Source organism: Leucopleurus acutus (assembly GCF_964270905.1).
Source record: "Leucopleurus acutus genome assembly, chromosome: 17".
In the NCBI taxonomy this organism is placed as follows: Eukaryota; Metazoa; Chordata; class Mammalia; order Artiodactyla; family Delphinidae; genus Leucopleurus; species Leucopleurus acutus.
The window spans coordinates 45,555,820-45,577,739 of record NC_139159.1 but is presented as its reverse complement, the minus strand read 5'-3'; the positions used below and the strand labels follow the sequence as shown (position 1 = coordinate 45,577,739).

General features: G+C 42.5%; 1 protein-coding gene across 2 annotated transcripts; it reads right to left on the bottom strand.

Moving 5' to 3' along the window:
* Positions 1-306: 306 nt before the first annotated feature.
* Positions 307-20,737, bottom strand: ERICH5 (glutamate rich 5). 2 transcript variants are annotated; one of them, XM_082858705.1, is made up of 3 exons: positions 20,503-20,737; positions 3,505-4,410; positions 307-2,002 (listed from the first exon to the last, which is right to left on the bottom strand). In XM_082858705.1, exons 1-3 carry the CDS (start codon positions 20,558-20,560, stop codon positions 1,866-1,868), a joined length of 1,101 nt encoding a protein of 366 aa, XP_082714831.1. In that variant the 5' UTR covers positions 20,561-20,737; the 3' UTR covers positions 307-1,865. The 2 variants fall into 2 exon arrangements, with proteins under 2 accessions (XP_082714831.1, XP_082714832.1); XM_082858706.1 differs by lacking the exon at positions 3,505-4,410.
* Positions 20,738-21,920: the final 1,183 nt, after the last annotated feature.

Here is a 21,920-nt window from a genome sequence, read left to right as displayed (position 1 = left end):
TATAGTCTTACTAAGCTTGAGCAGCTTTGGAATGAGAACATTAGTGTCACACATTCATATTTCAAATTCAATATATAAAAAATTCTATATTGGTTTTTTGTTTGTTTGTTTTGTTTTTTTCTCGCAGTATGCGGGCCTCTCACTGCCGTGGCCTCCCCTGTTGTGGAGCACAGGCTCCGGACGCGCAGGCCCAGCGGCCATGGCTCACAGGCCCAGCCGCTCCGCGCATGTGGGATCTTCCCGAACCGGGGCACGAACCCGTGTCCCCTGCATCGGCAGGCGGACTCTCAACCACTGCGCCACCAGGGAAGCCCTATATTCTTTTTTAATGAATTAAGTGTAAATGGGAACACTTGGTATTTATTATTCATTTATTGATTCGACAAATACTTATCAAGCACCTATCATGTCCCATTAAAAGAGCTAAATGCATGAATTCAGACACATAAAACAATCCTTGTTCTCAATCAAATCACAACCCAGCTTCTTTACTTTGCAGGAAGGACGAAGTCATCTACTCAAGTAACTCCTCTTGTTGGCTACCTCAACTCTTTAAAGTCAGAAACATACACTAACATTAAAGTCAGAGTAAGGATGATAATTCTTCCCTCTATCCTATATTCTTAAAATTAATTACATCATCTTAATAGTCAGTTTAATATAGAAGCTAAAGTAAAAATAGTCTAGTTAATTCATCTGAGCAGTTATCTTTAAACTACATATGTACAAATAAGATAAAGATATAAAATGTTTCCAGAATATAACTCTATCCTGATATTCATAAACACAAGGCACTCATTGGTGGGCAAGATTGCTATCATTATTATTATTCACATATCATCGTTTACCAAAATCCCTTGCAACTTTGGAGGAATACTTGAAAAGGGACTTTCTGTGGTGTATCATTTTAACACAAAGGAGATAGTATAAATGGTTTTTAAATCCTGATTTTTCAGCTCTTTTCCAAATCTAAAGCCTAATATTAAATCAGAGTAATCTTAAAAAAAAAAAAAATAGGGCCCAAGGAATAGACTCCACACAGGCAACAAATCTAGGTTTTAATTCTTGCTGTTTGTTGCCTCTGAAATATATTTAAAAGTCAGTTAATTTAAAATACCTTTAATGTCAGTCAAAAAGATAACACCAATTGAAACACCTCACATAAGTATAAAATCACTAGACGATTCAAAATGGCACATAAAACATGTATAACCTTTCATTGTGAAAATGCCTAATCTTATAACAGCACCAGAGTCTGCATTCCTTTACGAAGAATTTTGTTACCATATTTAGCACACCACGATCAATAAGGATGTATGGTAGTAGATAGACTTAAGGTGAGAAGGTAATTAGATGACATACTTTCCCAGGTTCCCACCAGCTCTAAATTCTCTGATAGGAAAGAAATACTACGTATAGTTTGCCCGGTTATTGTTGATCATTCTTACTCCATCCTAATTCCAACTGTATGACTTTATTATCATGAGCTCCCTAAAATCTGCTAACTCCTTTCTCCGGCCACCTATACTTAAAGGTTTATACTTTCTTTTAGGGTCTCATTTTCTACACTGAATGGACCCATTGCCACAGTGGAGAAAACACCCTCACACTCTTAAACGAACATATACCCTAGTTGGTATTGGCTCTAGCTATTGTAGTTTTCTTCTTTTTTTTTTTTTTTGTAGTTTTGAATTGTAAGTAGCTAGAAAAACTGTTCACAGCTTAGCAGTTTTATGGAACAATGTAATCAAGAACATGATAACCACACTCCTTGTATAAAACACGTAGATGTTGAAAGATAAGATCTGTAACCACAAACTTCACTGCCGCTTTCTGTCTTCTCTGTTATAATACGCTGTGTCTGTTCACCCTTCCATCACCATACCTATATACGGGGCTGCTGAAAGACCCACAGCTTCTCCCGTTTCTTCTTCTTTTGTTTCAGCCCCTTCACTTACTTTCTCATTCTCCACGTCTGTTTCAACCTTTTCTCCTGTTTCACCTGGAAAAGTAATCAAAGGTGATATTAAGAGATACTTGTTTAGCATTAGCAACAAAGTGCCCCGCAGCTGGTTTCCAAGGCGGGCAGCTCTTGCTCTTTAGGTCTAGACAGTAAGTTTCTCTGGTGGTGTCAAGAAAGGCAATTGCCCTGGGTCTCTCAGACCCTCGGAGTGGCCCACGTCACTTACCATTTCCGAGTCTTCGCATTTTCTTATATAAAATCAGGATGCAGAATTACCCAAGAAAGACAGTAGAACATATTACAAATAGAAAATTCCATTTATATTTAATTCAAAATGTGTTCTATGGGAGCCCAGAAAGCGTCTTGTTTGGTCATTCTGGTGTTTAAAGAAAACAATCATTGAACTTTTAAAGAGTTTAAACATTTAAAAGCCTGGCCATTGCACATACAAATTTTTCCCTAAGAAGTCACTTTGGGCAACACTGGTCCCCGTGCTTTGAGTGGAGCCCAGAAGCAGCTGCCTCTTTTGATAGGATGGTGCTCCTGTTAACCAAGGTGCCCGGGGCTTCCCACAGCATTACATGTGCCCCTCACTTCACCCACTGTCATTTTCCTAGGCCCTAAAGACTTGAGTTTGCCAACCCTGATCTAACAAATATATACCTTTACTAGCTTCTCCCTTATTATTCTCAGAGCGCTTTTATATACCTTCACTAAAGCACTTACCTCAGTAGACTGTAGTATTTTGTTTAAATTCTGCCTTCTCCCTGCTAGACTGTGAGCCCCATGAGAACAGAGACTAACCCATTATTCCTGCAGCTAGCAGATGATTAGACACTCAAGAACTGCTGCATTAACTAATGAGAGAATTAAAAAACAGATGAATGTTTCACTTAATTATACTGTAGGGTGAAGCCAAAATTTACTAAAATGTAAAACCTGCTCTAGAAGATTTTTTTTTATTATAACTCCAATAAAGAACAGTATAGATACCATTTGCTTTATACTGGTAAAGTACATTAAAAAAAAAACACCATTTGCTAAGACGTAGTACATTTCTCTAGTCTTCTAATAAAGATAAAAAGACTATAGGAGGACAGGAGCAGGCTGACAGTAATTTTCTAAGGATAAGAGTGCAAAGATGAAAGTGACACTCTAAGAGGCATTATTTGTGTGTTCTTTCATTAAAAAGTCAGTTCCTCCACTGACCATCTTTAATTTGTATCCTCATGCCATACATGGGGCCTGATGAAGAGTGAACTCAGAAAAATTCAGAAATTTAACATTCCTTCAATATTCCATTTTATTCAACAATGAAGCTCTAGGTTACAAATCTGGACACAGACTATGCTTTAGAAAATTTGTGCCAGAAAGTCAAATGCCTGCTTTTCAAGTATGGAATCCTTTTTGGTTTGGGTCAAATGAACTTCAACCACTGAAACAGAGACTAGAGGGGCTGTGTCAGCCACCCCTGTCCCGCAGAGATGATCTTTTATGGAGCACACCTAAACAACCTGAATCTGTGACAGCATGACTTTTACCTTCAACGTGTTGGTCCTCTTCGTTAGCATGAATATTCCTGACCGTTTCCACATTTGCCCCTGTCTCTAGAATTTCTGCTGGATGTTCCATGTTTCCAACTATTCTTTCAGGTTGGATCCGCTCCATGTTTCCTGGACCTTCAGGAGTTTTATGGAGCGAATCATCCTTGACAGCTGTTTCCATAATCTGGCTTCTGTCTGATACTTCTGGTGTTCCATTCTCTCTGGGAATCATCTCTAGAAGTTGGGACTGGTCATCTTCTCCCAGTGTTTCTTGAAGTTGCTGCTTTTCAGCTGTTTCCACAAGCTGACTTCCTTCCAATATTTCTGGAGATTCCGTCTCCTTGGGAACTGTTTCTGGGAGTTGGGACTGCTCATCCGTCCCCATAGCTTCTTGAGATTGTAGCTCTCTAGCTGCTTCCAGAGGTGGAATTTTCTCAGCTGTTCCTAGGGGTGTCATCTCTCCGGCAGCTTGTGGATTCTCAGTACCTTCCACTGCTCCAGGAGAGTCCCTCTCTCCCGCTGTCCTCAAAGGTTGACTCTTAGCTTCTGCTCCTAAAGCTTCGGTCTCAGCGTTTCCTTTAAAAGGCTGAGCCTCTGTCACTGCTTCCACGTCCTTCTTCTTTTCTCCTGCTCCTGGAGTATCATCTTTGCCACCTGGCTGAGGTGACCCAGACTCCTTCGGTCCCTTAAGAGGCTGAGTTTCCTCTGTGGATCCTGGTGGGTCTGCAGCATCCTTTGCCAGGGGCTGTTCATGGAGGGATTTAACACCATTAGCTGTAGACACAGATGAAATCTTGAGCTTTTCTAGTCGAGGAAGGCTTTCGTTTTGTACCTTGCCATATAAAGTAGATTCTCTTCCCAGTGTACGTGGTTTTGGTTGGACAAAGCAGGACTCACTTTCTTCTGTGGTTGAAAAATACATATTTGAAGTTACTTTTTATCATTCATTTGAAAAGAAAAAAATACAAATCATTGTTTAGTTTCTATCCTGAGAAAGTGTATTGCTATCAAGAAGTAGATTTAACAGTTCAAGACAGTCCTGGGTACAGTACAGTTGAGTACAGAGAGGCCATACCATGACCCTAAAACACTGAAAACACAGTGTTTTCAGCTCAAATACCTAGTCTTAAGCATGAAGATCCCCCAAAATCACAGGTTTTCTTCCTGTTTGTTCCTTGTGCACCTTCTCATGACTCCAGTCCCATATTCTAATTTAGTACCCTTTGTTTCCTCATGCTCTTTCCTCTGCCCCACCCTTTCTCCTCCTTAGGCTTGGTAGAAGATTTTATAGCCCAAGAAGTGGTCCTTGGGCTGCTAGAGAGGTCTTACCTTCCCCTTAAAGCAGAATGGCCCTCAGTGAAAGGAAAGGGTCCCATGACAGAGAAGCCCCACTAGGTCAAAACTAAGATGTCTGGGAGAGAAAGTGGCAGGCACAGTCCAGCCTGAGTTTCATTTCATTTGGGGGTCCTGGTTAGAAGAGAAATCAAGAGAAAGTTGGGAAACATGCATTTTAATTCTGGCTCTTCCCGCAACTGTGTGACCTTGGGAACTTAGCTCCCAATAATCTTATCTACAAAATGGCAGTGAATCTGTCTCTCTTACCTACGTCAGAGTTGCAAGAGGCATCATATCACATTAAACAATGAATGCATAAGTGCCCTCTGGACAATTTAAGAAAGCAACGTGGCAACATGTTTATACTCTTCGACCCAGTGATCCTACTTCTGGAAATTTACCCTAAAAGCAGAAACTTCAGGGAAATGCTCTGGGGGAAAGTATATCATCCCAGTATTCTTTATAACAGCAAAATCTGGAAAACAACTTAAAAGTCTAATAATTTGGGGGAAAGATCAATAATCCATTGGGTGGAATAGTATTGTGCCATGAAAAAGATGATTATGAAGACCATATGCTAAAATAATAAAATAATTATTATATAATAAGTTAAAAAATCAGCACTCCCAGTTGGCTTAATCAAATAAAATAATGGATATAAAGTGTATATTAGCACAAGGTCTGCTGTGCAACTATGTGCTCAATAAGTTAGCTATCAATTTTATATACAGTATGATTATAGCAATGTTGATCATTGGAAAGGAGAAAGACAGGAAAAGCAAACAGAGGGGGAGATACTGGAAGAAAATAAACCAGCATGTTAAAATGGGCCTCTAGGTGATATATTTCCTCTTCTACCTTTTTTTCCCCAAAGATAATTTTTCATCTTTTCTTGTTCTTTTCTTCCCTAAGTTACCCCTGACCCCAGCTATATATGCATATCGTTTAAAGAGTTACCTGCTTATTTAATGTAAGTTAAGATACACAACTAAGACTCAGGTCTGCTCTCTCTTTTCCCCTTCTCTAGGGTCAAATTTAGCTGTCTGGGAGGGATACTTTTTTTCCTGTATCTCTAAGTGAATTGCTACTTCATTATTTTTTAGTTTGGGCATTTCAACTAACTCTCACTATGGAAAATAAAGACTTAGCTCTTTTTTTCCGCACCTCCATCATCCTTCACCCTCTCCCATTACACATTCACATTTCCTTTCAATTCAGTAATTGCATATTAGTAATGATTTAAGATAGTAATCATGAGACTTCCCAGGTGTTCCAGTGGTTAAAAATCCGCCTTCCAATGCAGGGGACGCGGGTTCGATCCCGCGTCCCCCGGGATGCTCGGGGGACTAAGATCCCACGTGCCGTGGGGCAACTTAGCCTGTACACTCTGGAGCCTGCACGCTGCAATGGAATATCCCGCATGCCGCAACAAAGATCCCACATGCCACAACTAAGACCCGATGCAGCCAAATACCTGAATAAATAAATATTTTTTAAAAAATAAAATACTAGTAATCATGTTGTAATTTGGGTTATATCGATATTCAGTTATATGTACACATAATGAATATGTCTGCTACGAAGAACTGAGCCATGTAGTAAACTATTACTTGTGTAAATAAGTTTTAGTTTGTTTTTCCCAAGTTAGTAACTGTCATGGATCTTCACGTCCTTAGTTTATGTATTCTCATTACTTCATTTCACTGCCAATTGTTTCTCTTTTTAATACATTTATTCACATCAAATAGTCTCCCACCCTACCTCTGCGACTGTGTTTGAATCCCCCAGTGGAAAGGAATTAGAGCCCGAAGCTGGAGAAGCAGAGTTCAGAGAGGATTTTGTGAGACACAGGACACAGGCTGTGGGCCTGGGGTCCAGAGCTGGGAGGAGGGCTAGCCTTCGCCTCCCCCTCCGGCCTCATTATGCACGAAGCCTTCAGATTAATAGCACAGAAGGCAACTTAACAGAAGCAATTTCTCAGGTCTATAAAGAAATTCATTATGACAAGATAATTCATTTAGATACCACACAAAGGATGTTTAGGCGATGGCTGCGTTAGGGAATTGACAAGGAAATGTATTATTATGCTAATCACAGATGTCTGCCGAATTATATTTTCTGCTAAAATAGTTATTACAGTGATCAGTACTGTCAGTTAAATGAGACGAATGATTTTCATCCAGCTGTGCCAGCTGTGGGTGCATTCTATCATCATCATTCTTCTAGAGCAGAAAGCTTGAAGGAAAAAATGTGTTGACACACCCAAATCATAGCCACTCAATTTTATATTTTGAAAAATATATTATGCTATCAGGCTAAGTCAAGTATTTTTCCCCTAAAACCAAAAGCTTTGTGAAAATTTATTTATACACAAATGGTGTCTTAAGTTTCCAAAGGATCTATCAATTTTTGCCATAACTAGAACGTTGATGCCCATGATCACAGTATCGATTTTCATTCTTATATACTTTTTCTAATCTTACTGGCATACGTGAAGTAGAGAAATGTCCTCAACATATAATATTCTTATACTGTAACCTGAAAATAGTCAACCAAGCTGGGAAATATTACAAAAGAAGTCACTGTCTCTAACATTTTTCTGAGGTAGCCCCAAAAGCTAAAACATCTTTAAAATGATCACCAAAAATTAGAGAAAATGCGAAAAGTGTAGTGACACACTCATTGTGTAATTCATGTTGATTAACTGCACTCTGAATTTTGAAATAAGTGTATTTTGGAGCTAATAACTCCTCACTAATCACTCAGTAGTTCTTTTTCCTATGTGATAGAAGAAAGTAATCTGCTCTAAAAGGGAGGACAGAGATCTTATGATCTTGAAAATGACACCTCCGATGTACTAGGTTGGAATCCTCACTCTTCCACTTACTAGCCTTGTTAGGCCTCTTTGTGCCTCAGTTGCATCACCTGTAGAGTGGGAAGAGGAGCGGTCGAGCTGTTGTGAGGATTACACGAGTTAATACCTGGAAAACACCAGCACAGCGACTGGCACCCCCGGAACGCCAAGCAAGCTAGCCATGGAGAGCGTTACACTTCACCTGCCAGCCCTAGCAAGGAAGAGACCGTGGTGGACACACAGAAAGGGAAGGTAATTCCATTCATCCTAATACTGGTACCTTTCTCTGAGCCTATTCAGAAAAAAAGAAAGATCAGAGTCAATACATGAAAAGGGTTGGAAAACAAATGGTTGTTTCAAACCCTCTCTCAGAGGACACAATACTAAAGACTACAGTGACCACAAAACTTCCTTTCTTATGCTTCGGAATGTTTTTATCCCCAGCTGCTGAGGGAAGTACAATTTGGGGATCCATCTGGGCTCCTTCCTCTTCAGCTGGAGCAGGGCATTCCAGACTGTTCTGATGTTCAGTGTGACCCCTCATCCCATCATTTACTGAACTGTGCAACACGGACAAGTTACAAAACTCTCTGGACCTCAGTTTCCTTATCTATCAAGTGGGGATATTATCTTTGCCTTTCAGGCTTGTTAGGATCATTGATAATTCTGAGGTGATATGTGTGTGATTACTCAACATGGTATGTGACATGAGAAGGTACTCAGTAAACAGGGACGCAGCCAACGGCTCTGCAGGTTTCTCAATGCATGGGGTGTGTCCCGCTGAAGGGGCAAGGGAGAGATGAACTCCAGCCTGTGTGCACCAGCAAGGTTGCATGCATCAGGGGTGGGAAGGGCAGCGTTTTCTGATTTCATAAAGGTCCTCTGTGGGTTAGCAGTAGCCCAGTCGTAGTCAATAAATTATAGCTAATTTAGCAACAGAAAGAATGAACTGCAACATTAAAGAGCTTGGATAAACAGTCCCCTAAACACTGTAGAGTTGTCACTGTTGACCTATAAAATTCTGTTGTTACTAATGGTAAGTTTTAAATCATGATTGTTGATAGAGAGTGAAGTAGTATTCATGTCAGCCATGATTTGACCGGATTTGACTGGCATTAATAAAGGCCGCTGTTAGCTTTTATATAAACAAATATGTTTCATTCTGTTTGTTGGCTTTAATTTCATTTATTCATCAAGTATTGATCAAGTGCCTACTATATGCCTGCTCTGGGCTAAGCACAAGGGTTACAGCAGTTAACAAGGAAGATCTGGTCCTCGCCATCCTAGACTTTACTGCCTGCAAGGATTTTCAAATAATAGCTACTTCCCTTATTAAGCACAGCTTGGTACCTACGCACGACCCCTTACCCAAGGGTCTCCACACTCTGTCCATGTGGTTTTGTGAATCCCCAGGATAACTCCTTGAGGTGGAAGAAGGTTCTACACCATTTCTTCTAGCACTCTAACTTGAAAAGCAGTGAGATCTTTTGTTCAAAAACAGGAGACATTTTATGCCTAATCTGTATTTTTATGTAATAAATATTGTGGACAGATGCATTGTTTCCACACCCGAAGTTGTTTAAGGATGTGACTGTTTTCTGAACCCTACATTTTATCAAATCATACACTGCTCTGGGCCTAATCCTTCGGTGCTCATTATCTCTCTTGATTCTGTTGTAAATTGATCCCTGCACAAATTTGTTGTGACAGCTGAACTAACAGAACCCTTGTTGCAAGCACCATTGTGATAGGCACACAAAGAAATTAAATACTAGGCAACATTACAGAAGGGATTAGAACCAGAACTAACATACCTGAAATTCACATTATGGTGGAAGCTTTTCTACTCAGTTCATTACCCTAATCAAAAATGAAAAGTTTCTACCCAGCAAGGAGAAAAACTTGAGGTCAATATTTCCTAATCCATGGCTAGGGCATATCAGGCCATCCCAAAGACCTCACTGGATTGTCTGCTGAGTTTTCTAGAGAATCAATGAGAAAGGGCATCCTGGTATTTTCCCTTGCTGCCACCATTTCTAGGTAATGGGTTACTCTTTGCTGCGGCGCACGGGCTTCTCGTTGCGGTGGCTTCTCTTGTTGTGGAGCACAGGCTCTAGGCGCACAGAGGAGTCAGTAACTGTGGCACGCAAGCTCAGTAGTTGTGACTCGCAGGCTCTAGAGCTCAGGCTCAGTAGTTGTGCCACACGGGCTTAGCTGCTCTGCGGCATGTGGGATCTTCCCGGACCAAGGATCAAACCCGTGTCCCCTGCATTGGCAGGCGGATTCCCAACCACTGCGCCACCAGGGAAGTCCCTAAAATTAGTTTTGATATCACAAGGTAAATGCAATAAAGTTTGAAGGTAAATCTAATTTTGAAATTTAACTACAGAGTAACAAGAACATGTAGTTGGAAAGATACTTCTGGAATACTTGATAAGTACACATGGAGATGGGGGGCTTCTGCCTAAGGGAGAGGCTGACATTGAAGAGCTACAGAGCCAGTCATCAAACATAACAAATAGTCACCGCCTTCAGATATGATTTTCTAGTTTCATTTTCTTTGGCTTCTTCTAGACTCCCATCAGATAAACTCTTATTTCAAAAAAGGTATTTTACAGTGATTGCATAAAACATTTTAAAAATTATCCACAGCGTTTGTAGTAAAAAAGGCAAGTTTCATTGATTGATGGTCATTATTGGCACATGGCAATCCAACATTTGAGCAGAAATCCAGTCTACAAAATCAAAGACTCGTCAGTGAACAAGGAAAAAGAGAGAGAAAGTGAAGATTATGTCTCTGACATGTATAAATTGTGACACTTCACCAACCTAAACAGGCCTCGCCCATGATGCTTCACTAGGAACAAGAGTGGCTAACATTTATTGAGGCACTGTGCCTAGACCTTTACAGGGATTATCTCATTCAATCTTCCCAACAACTCCACAAGGTAAGTCCATTATTATCTCCATTATATAGTTGAGGAAATACGGCACAGAAAGATTAAGAACATTTATCCGGGAAGGGTGCACAGTTCGGAGTAGCAGAGCTCAGATGCGAGCCAAAGGAAGTGTGATCCTACTTTGAAGATTTAGGCGCTTTAAAGCAAATTGTGGTTCCAGAACCTGCACCATCAGTATTACCTGGGAGGTTTTTGGGTTTTGTTTTAGTGTTGACTCACAGGCCCACGCCCAGATCCACTGAACCAAAATCAGTATTTTTAAGAAGATCCCCAGATAGTTAGCTTATCTATGGCAGCACTCTGGGTTTATCAGGCAAAGGCATGATGGGATTAGTTAGGAGAGACTAAAGTGGATGACAAACACACAGAACTGATGGGTGTGGGTGTCCCGTGTTCTCCGCAGGCAGTGCTGCCCATCTTTAAACATTGGGTATGGTCTCTGTCCTCATGCTAGCATGCCATGGCAACACAAGAGATGAGGTGAGTATATTGCTGCAGCAATGAAGCAAGGGCCAGAGCTGATCTAAGTGAGCTCCATACTGGGGAGCAAGATTTTTCTCAAGCTTCCTCATGTCCCAGAACTGGCTGGGTTTGCTAAGCCTCCACCTTGGCTAAAAGACAAAGAGGTCTTCTAATTTCTCATCTGAAATGAAGGTTAATACTCGCTGCGCCTCGCTCTCTAAGGGCTCTGAGCAAGCGGCTCCACCGGTGCTCATATTGGTGGCTGTTCTCCCGGCTCTGTCTCTGAGGCCACTGTGTCTGTGCCTCACTCCATCACGGTGCAGAGTACAGAAGTGCCTGCGGCCAAGAGCAGGTGTCTGTGCTCAAGAAGGGAGTATTCGCATTAGCAGTTAGCAAGTCTGTGGCTGGGATGGAATACTTAAATTTTGCAACAGAGCAGTCAGAGTCACACCAGACATTTGGACCTCAAGTCTGAGTGGTTAGTGTACCCTGAGAGCCCCCCAGAAAAAGCAGTGGGCAGACCAAGTAGGATTGTGAGCCCAGGTCTTTCAGCTGACCGCTGCTACTGCTCTCTCAGGTTAGGGATCCACATGCAATTCAGATGACTTTGCTGCCATGGTTAGTACAGATCACATTAACGGAAGTAAGGGGGGACTTCCCTGGTGGCACAGTGGTTAAGAATCCGCCTGCCAATGCAGGGACAGGGGTTCGAGCCCTGGTCCGGGAAGATCCCACATGCTGCGGAGCAACTAAGCCCGTGCGCCACAACAAGAGAAGCCTCTGCAATGAGAAGCCTGCTCACCGCAACTAGAGAAAGCCCACGCACAGCAAGGAAGACCCAACGCAGCCAAAAAATAAACAAATTAATAAATTAAGTAAATTTAAAAATAAATAAAGTATGGACTTTGGTTCATAATATATCAAGCTTGGTTAATTTCTTGTGACAAATGTACCCTACTAATGTAAGATGTTAATAATAGGGGAAAGTGGATGTGAACTTTCTGTACTATCTTCACAATTTTTCTGTAAATCTAAAACAATTCTAAAATCAAGTCTCTTTTTAAAAAATTATAGTAGCAAAAGTACAGGAGCAAGTAACCTAGCAAAATAAGCTCTAGAAGCCTTAGAAAAATGTTCATAAACCTTGGGCCATTCACATAACCGCTGTTGTGATTTTTGAATATTTTTGTACCACTTGTGCTATTACTGACAGTATTTTTGTCACTTTCCTTTAACACATTTACTAAAAAGAAAAAAAAACTCAGAAAATCAACAGATTCAGATCTAGACCTTGATCTTGAGGGAAAAAACAAAACTTGATCTTGGAAAAGCAATAAAAATTGAGATTTACTAAAATTGATATTAATTGATCATTTTTATTGAGGACTTACTAGACAATATTCTAAGCCAGGGGTCAGCAAATTTTTTTCTGTCAAGGGACTGACAGATGGTAAATATTTTCAGCTTTGCCAGGCATAGGGTCATTATTGCAACTACTCAACTCTGTCATCTGTCATTGTAGTGAGAAAGCAGCCTTAGACGATGTGTAAGTGAATGGGCATGTCTGTGTTACAATAAAACTTTATTTACAAAAACAGGTGGTGGGCTGGTTTGGCCAGCAGGCCAGTTTGCCAATCCCTGGTGTAGGCAATATTTAGGTTCTATTTAGTTCCATTAGTGTACTATAGGTACACTATAGTATTAAATCATTTATTCCTCAGAACAACCCTATGAAATAGGAACTACTGTTAATCCTATTTTACAGATGACATCACTAAGGCATAAAGAGGTTGAGTGGCTCAAAGTCACACAACTAATAAATGATCCTGAACCATGATTTAGACCCAGACAGTCAACTCCAGACCCACATTTTAAATTGGAACTCTATACTGTCTCTTAGTATGTTGAAATTCTCGCTTTCACGTGTGCCCCCCCCACCTCTCTCTCTCTCTCTCTCTCTCTCTCTCACACACACACACACACACACACACTAATTCAAGGTGTACAGGTGATTATAGCCTCTCACAACCATCTAGTCCGTAAAGGACTTCCCTGGTGGCACAGTGGTTAAGAATCCACCTGCCAATGCAGGGGACATGGGTTCGAGCCCTGCTCCGGGAAGATCCCACACGTCGCCGAGCAACTAAGCCCATGCACCACAACTACTGAGCCAGCACTCTAGAGCCCGCGAGCCACAACTACTGAGCCCATGTGCCACAACTACTGAAGCCGGCACGCCTAGAGTCCGTGCTCCCCAACAAGAGAAGCCACCGCAATGAGAAACCCGCGCACCACAACGAAGAGTAGGCCCCGCACACCGCAACTAGAGAAAGCTGAGCGCAGCAACGAAGACCCAATGCAACCAAAAATAAAAATAAAGAAAAACAAAAAACCATCTAGTCTGTAGAGGCTACTCCAGGGCAAACAAAGGAAAAGGGAATTAGCCAAAGGAAACTATGCGGTTCCTATCAGTCTTAGGAAAATGGAAAAGGATAAGAATAAGGAGGGGAAAAAGTTCCTTATCATTACCAATGACGGTGAGGAAGAAGCAAGGAGGGCGGTTTGGGGAGGACATTTCAACAGAGGTCCTCACTGGGATGGCTGAAGGCAAATGTTCTCTCTCAGTGAGAGAAACTACTAGTGAAAGCGATAGAGCAGTTGGAAGGCCTAGCCCAGGCCTTCCCATCTCTTTAATGTCACAGCACACATAGAATATGGTATTTGTGCAGCACGCGGGGCACATGGAGAAAGCTGTACCCAGAGGGCTCGGACCATCCCGACCCTGCCTCCCTAGAGGCTGGGAGGAAGGCTGGCACACTGGATCCCATGCTCACAGGCTGGGAAGCTCTGATACATACAGCACAGGGACAAATGTATTTCTGTCACCAAAAATAGACTAGAGCAGCATTAGCTGGGCAAGGCTGAGAAGATAGATGAAGCAGGGCGGTCTGCAAAGGGTGGAATGTTCTCATCCTGCAGGGACCCTTTAGGACTGGGTTGAAAAGCTGCTTGTTGGAGAAAGCAGAAAGGGCCTTTTCACTGAGTATAAAGACAAACACATTACAGGCTTGAAAAAGTATTGTCCCCAAATGAGTGTCCTGGTGAAAGGGGCAGACAATTAATTGATAAGAAAAAAAAAAAAAACTTGATTTGATGGTACATCCTTATGACTGTAGTGGAAGAAAGCAGATCGCAAGGGCCTTTCTTTTAGTGAAGAGGAAGCAGGTCTATCACTGACCCCCCAGGGGCCTGGCATGGGGGGACCTGGGGGAGAGGAAGCTGGAACAGCCACAGAGGAGCAGGCCGAGGCTGGGGGCTCAGGTCGTAGAGAAGGCTTGTTGAGCAGCCTCTTGACCAAGAGTCATTTCAATCTTTAGCCTATGAAGTCAAGTTCATTTTATACTTATCTGTCTTACGCGATGTTAATTGGTGCTATTTTGATGTCCACTTTGAATTATACTGTCATGGCCATAGAGTAAATTGTACATAAATGAAATGTGACTTTCAGTGACCTGGAAAATATATAGATAGGGCAGAGATGTCATGATGCTTCTTGTATCTTTATACATCTTGCCTCTCCTACTTAATGTTCATTTGGACCTGTCACTTATCGAAACGGGCCTAATATAAATCTGCTCATCTCAAAGCAGGTAAAGCCATACAGATTCGAAAGTCGAGAAGTGTTTGGTAGGAATAAAGAGCATGTGATCAGGCCTCGGGGGCTTTCATCTTATTAGAAGTGCCAGGCTGGAGGAGAGGCCCAAGGACTGTTGATTGTGTCGTCTGAGAAAAGAGGGTTGGGCTTCCCTGGTGGCGCAGTGGTTGGGAGTCCGCCTGCCGATGCAGGGACGAGGGTTCGTGCCCCAGTCCAGGAAGATCCCACATGCCGCAGAGCGGCTGGGCCCATGAGCCATGGCCGATGAGCCTGCGCATCCGGAGCCTGTGCTCCGCAACGGGAGAGGCCACAACAGTGAGAGGCCCGCATACCACAAAAAAAAAAAAAAAAGAAAAAAAAAGAAAAGAGGGTCATCTCTCTTGGATGTGGGGCTACGGCCACACAGTCACCATGTCACCAGAGCCCAGTCCAGTAGTCCTGGGGACCCTACAGCCCCTTGGGCCCTTCCACGGAGAAGAAAATGGTGTCAGCTGAACTTGACCCCATGACACAGGTTGCCCTTTCTTTTCTCCATCTCCAATGACCACCCTTGTTTCTGAGTATGCTAGCACCACCTGGCTTATTTCACTCATTTTCATAAAGCATAATGCCTATGGCGTTTTAGCTGTTAAAAACAATGTGAGGCTTTGTGGTTTGGATTTTTGGGGTTCCCCCCCACAATCTTCATCCTTAAAGGGATGAAGCTCTGACACCCTTGAATACACACAAAAGAATGAACTCTAGCACCTGATGGCAATTCCCAAGGAAGGGTTTAAGGAATGTGAACGACAGCAACAGCTCCGGGACAGTAAGGAAGCTTCTGGGGCCATCATGATACTTCCCTGACATTAACACTCACTTGGAGAGCTGTATTCTGATATTTCGCTTTAAAAAAACAAAATCATTACCTGTACTACCTACACTTATATACACCGGGATTCGAAGCCTGGCCAAGTTTGATGGTTTTTTTCATCAGTTTTGGTGAGCCTTTCAGGAACCCTCACAAGTATTCATTTTTTATTTTAAACTTGATGTAAAACATTAACACAAAAGGGAAAGAGTGAAAGTGTACATGTGAGCTGGAATGTGCAGCAATCTTACAGAAGAATGATTTCATAGAACACAATAAAGCTTTGTTTTGCTGTGTTGATCTTTTCCTGCATGACTAGGAGAGTCTCTTCACAACCCAACCCTGTCTTCTCAAGTCCATCTCGGCCAATGTTACCTTCCAGTCTTTGTTATTCCATGGGTCCTGATGCCTACTCTCCCTCTGCTTTTTCCAGTAGTACTCTCATCCCCCTGAATCCCCATCTCCATCAGTCCATCCATTTACCCAACCACCCCCTCAAGAGATATGGATTGCATTTCTCCTTCGTGGACAGCCACATGACGAGTTCTAGCAGAACCAGGACAGGACCCAGATGGAACTGGAGTTTGTGAAAAGAACAAGAGCTTTGGAGGCACACACATTGGGCTTAAGCCCCAGGTCCATCACTTACTAGCTCTGAGACCTTGGGCAAGTTACTTATCCTCCCTAAGCTGCAGTTTTCTAGCTGTACTTGGTGAAACTAAGGCTCTTATGGGGATTACATGAGATTATGAGCTAAAGGATCTGAAACCAACTGGGTGCTCCTACTTTGTCTCCTCATTTCTGCTCCATGTTCATGTTTTGATGAGGTTGCACTAATGTCAAAAGCCTTCAATTTTAGAAAAAGATGTATTATGTTGTTGATGAGAGTGTAATTTGGTACAACCCTTATGGAAAGCATTTAGGCAGTTAGCTCTCAAAATTATAAATGTGCATACCCTTTGACCTAGTAATGCCACCTCTGGGAAATGGTCTTACAGTTATGCTTGCATACTTTCAAAATGATGTATGTGTAAAGGAATTCACTGCAGTCTTGTTTGCAATGGAAAAGACTGGAAACAAATCAAATGCCCCTTACTGGCGGTCTGGGTAAATAAATTACACAACGGATTCTTAAACGAGGGTAAAAAAGGAGAAAGAAGTACTCTATATTATAGAGAGATTATAGAAAGAGCTCCATATTTTTAGCTGAAGGAACAAGGTAAAGAATAATGGGTATAATACACTATATTTTATGAATAAAGATGGGAGAGGGAAATAATATTTGCAGTATATAAAGAAACTTTGGAACAATATACAAAAAAAAAAAAAGAAAACCTAATAAAAGTATTTACCCATGGCTGTGATTGGAACTAAGCAGATGGTGGGGCTAGTGTGGGAGGCATACTTTTCACTGTACGCGTTTTTCAAATGTTTTCAATTTTTTGAACCACGCACATAGTTCTTATATTCCATTATAATTAGCTGTATGTAATAATCAGGCCCACCACAAAGACTTACTGAGCATTCTCTGTGCCAAGCTCTAGAGGTGACACAAAGACATACAAGACTCAGTCCAGAGACTTCTAGCACTTGAATGAAAGTGATCCCATTTATATAATATGTGTATGCCAGAAAAGCCTATAAAACTCATCTTAATGTTAATGATGTTTGTTCTTCAATTACAAAGAAGTGTTTGTCTACTTAGGACTGAAATGTCACTGTGTGAAAATATTGGTTGATGACTGAAGGTATTTCTACAGTACAAAGATCAATTCACATAACTGTGAAATTCAACCCTCTTCCTGTTACCTAGGCAGTGTGGACTCCAAGCAGCTAGTGAGAGTTCAGATAAGAACAAACACATGATTACAGCTGTCAGTGGAAATGTACACATTAACCTAGCAAAGAATTTGTCAATAATTACCATCTGTTTACTCTGTCCACATTGGTGCTTAAGCTATAAAATCTCAGGAAGAAGTCTGCCAGAAACGGATGGCATTTATATCAGGAAAGAGTGGAACAGTAATCACACCTAGAAGCAGGGGGCTGGTAGCACAGGGAGGAAGGTTCAGATGCCAAAGACCTGGAAACCTTTGGGTCCATTAATGTCTATGAAGTCAACAGAATCTCTGTGTTCAGATTCATCAGCTCCTCAAGGCACTGAAAGGAACAAAAATTGTCCTAATATGTAGAACATGCTTCCATGAACACAAGAAATTCCAAATTCAATCTGTCTAGTCGTCCTTTGGGAAAGAAAAGCCTCTTTCCTCACACATTTCAGGGCATTCAGTAAAAATCTATGTGTGACTACCACTTACCAGGCTCTGTTCTGCACTTTGAGTAGCACTGGATAATTATTTACACCAGAGGCCAGTCTCTACCTCTGTCCTCGTCCCCTCCCCCCCACATCTCTTTCCCTAGTGAGTCATCTTTTGGAGGTGATGGAAAGCAGCTCAGTGGGATTCGGTGTCTGATGGGTCAGAGCAAATGTCTGCATGCAATCAATAGTATGGACTATTCCTATCCAGCCTAACAGCTACCTGACCAGTAGTAACTATCTGATTCGTTGGAGCCCAGAAAATAAGTATTATACCTCCATATTTTAGTGTTACAGGATTTTAGAGCTGTAAGAGATCTTAGAGGTAATCTAGTCCAAGCCATTATTTTATGATGCTTTTGCTTCTAGGCTAATACTGCACTATGTATAACAGTTCTTAAGCCAGTTACAGAAAATTGTTAGGCGGAACTGTACAAACAGAAATCCAGTCTACAGGCTAGTTGATGTATTTTAGCTTTAACTCATGGAGTTCTAAGGTTGATATTGTGAATTTTAAAAGAATCTCTTATGATATGAAGATTATCTGTAGCTCTATGGGAGGGCACAGGAAACTTCTCTACATCTATGTAGCTGCTGAAAATATCTCTAAGGCTAAATGTCCTCCAAATATTCCTAGTTTAAACTTGGAAGCAAATATAAACTTCATATTTTACTGACTCATACTTAGGGATAAATATTTTACTTGTGATAATATTTATTATATTTATATCATATGAATATATTATGTGCATGTACTATAATATTTCTATAATAAACTCTATTATACTATTAAATTAAATTTATTAAATTATAATAAATACTCTATTATACTTTACTATATTTCTTTTGTTGTTTGCATAGTGGATGACCACACACCTAATGGGGAACCAGAGTGATTTGAGACAAAAACAGGTTTAAATCTAGTTATCACAAACCGGTTTAAGGAGGAAAAGAACAGATGAAAGGTCAAGTTCTAGAATCACAGTACCTGAGTTCAAAGCCCAGCTCTGACTCTCAAGGAGCCCCGCAACCTTGGACAAATTATTTACTCTTCTCTGTAAAATGGGGATGATCATAATACTTAGTCAAAGCATTGTTATAAGGATTAAATGAAGTAATTCATTCAACAATCATGTGCCAAGCATTGTTAAGCACTGGGGGTACAGTGAGTAAATGCATGTAGGGGACATTTCATAACCTTGGACTATTTTTATCTGAAAGCACATAAACACAGGCTTAGGGTTGTATACGGAATTTAAGGAAGTTGTGAGCTACAGAAACAGGAATGAATTATTTATGGGGCCTCCAAGACCATGGAGTTGAAATGCTAATGAACATACAATAGTATCCGATTACAAGAGAGTACTGTCTGAGGATCAGAAGCAAAATACACCTGTTGATGGATTCGAGATGTGCATTGAGCAATTTATGCAGTGTCTTAATTGATTTTCTATGCAACTGGTTGTTACTCGTTTTAACACTTCTTTCAGAACAACATCTGCGAAAACTTAGAACAGCAATGAAAGCATGAATAAAAAATGAAACGGTGTGACTCATGTGGATGGTTATTTATACGGGCGATAAAATGTTTTTTAAAACAAGGTTACTAAAAAAAAAAAAAGACAAGGTTACTCATTTTTTTCTGAGAGGATTAAAAAACCCTTCCATCCGTTGGACACTTCTGTCCCTCCCCAAGAGTAACATTCCCTACAATCATTTGTTTAACTTGTTTGTTGTCTGTCTCTTCCAACCTCAACCCCCAAGAGTAGGGTCACTTACATTGAATACCTTCAGCATCTAGCCAAGCACCCGGCTGTTATACAGTAGACACTTAGATAACATGTTGAATTTCTATATAGGATTCAGTGAAGACCACTTTTTTTTTTATCACATGCATATTCGTCAAGAAATACTTAAGTCAAGGATAGAGGAAAATGTATCTGACCTCTTTAAAAGTGCAGGAACCGGGGCTTCCCTAATGGCGCAGTGGTTGAGAGTCCGCCTGCCGATGCAGGGGACGCGGGTTCGTGCCCCGGTCCGGGAGGATCCCACATGCCGCGGAGCGGCTGGGCCCGTGAGCCATGGCCGCTGAGCCTGCGCGTCCGGAGCCTATGCTCCGCAACGGGAGAGGCCACAACAGTGAGAGGCCCGCGTACCGCAAAAAAAAAAAGTGCAGGAACCTATTTGATGGAGTAATCTGAAATCTCGTACGTTTAAGAGATTAACAGCAGTTATCGTCAATTGAGGAAATTCCGCCTCTGTTGAAGAGAACGCTGTGGCTGACCGCGTTAGGGATTTAAGGCGAACTCCCCGCGCTCACACCCCCCAGCAGGGCCTTCCTACGCCTGGGCTCTCGCGGGGGGGCAACGTGCGCGGCGGAGCGCGCGGGAACCGCCGCATCCTGGGGCACAGCAGCGCCGCTCCGGGTTCCACTCGCATCCTCAGGGAGGAGCTGCCCCCTGCCGGGCCGCCTGGGCACGAGACGCACCTGACGGACACCCGGGGAGCAAACGACCCGACGCCCGAGGCCCGGGCGGGGGTGGGGCCGGGTCCCCTGCTCACCGCTGCGGGGCCTGATGCCGTCGCCGGCCTTGTTGAGGGCGCTGCTGGAGCAGCCCATCGCGGGCAGGAGGGCGCCCGGCGGGCGAGCTTGGCCGCCTGTCCCAGCTCCGCGCGGGCTTGGGTCCCCGAGTCCGGATCCCGCGCGAACCGCTGCCTCAGCACCAGTTCCTCCGACTTCGCGCGGCCGCTCCCGCGGCTGCAGAGCGCAAGCCTGGAAAGGAAAGCGAGCCGCTCGCTGGGGGAAGGAGCCAGGGTGGGGACAGCAAGGACGCAGAAGAGGACAGAGACAAGGAAGGAGCCAGGTAGGGGGAAGGTGGAGAGGGTGGGAAAGGCAGAGAGGAAAAGGGCTTCAGCAGCGACAGGGATGATGTCAGGGAGAGAGAGGGCGAAGGCCTGGGAGGGCTCATCTGAATCATCGCGAAATCTCTGGGGAGGGGAGGAGGCGATTGTAGCCAGTGGTATTGATTGGTGACTAGATTTGTGATGACAGTCTTCTTACATAACTTCAGTATTGTTACCACAAGGAAGTTTAACGTTGATAACATACTGTTTAATCCACTCTCTCTTCAGGTGTGGTCAATTGTCCAACTCAGGACCACACTTTGCATTTAGGTGTCGTGCCTCTCTTGTTTGCTTTAACGAACTAAAGTAGTTCATCAGTCTTTCTTCGTCTTTCGTTTCTTGTTTTGTTTTGTTTTTTCTTTGTTTTGAGAACAGGCCATTTATTTTGTAGAAAGTTTCTGTTTGAGTCTGATGTTTCCTCATGATTGTTTTCAGGTGATGCAGTTTTGTCTGGAGTGGGCAGACGTTAGTTGTCTGTGGATTCATATAAAGGGGCACATGATGTCAGTTTGCCCTATTATTGGTGATATAACTTTTTGCCGCGTGCGGGCTTTCTCTAGGTGCGGCAAGCAGGGGCTACTCTTTTTTTTTTTTTTTTTTTTTTGTTTTGCGGTACGCGGGCCTCTCCCTGCTGTGGCCTCTCCCGTTAGGGAGCACAGGCTCCGGATGCGCAGGCTCAGCGTCCATGGCTCACGGGCCCAGCCGCTCCGCGGCATGTGGGATCTTCCGGGACCGGGGCACGAACCCGTGCCCCCTGCATCGGCAGGCGGACTCTCAACCACTGCGCCACCAGGGAAGCCTCCTAAGCTCCTTTTCTTATAAGGACACCAGTCATATTGGATTGACATCATTTTACCTTAATTACCTCTATAAAGGCCCTAGCTTCAAACACAGCTACATTATAAGGTATAGGGAGTTAGAGCTCCAACATACAAATTTGGTGGGGACACGATCAGCTCATAACACCATCATTATTTATTTTGATGCTCAAATTGCCTAAAATTTGTCATATTTCCCTCTATGGGTCATGGGGTACACAGCTATGGACATTACCATATGTTTAGAGGTCTCTCCCT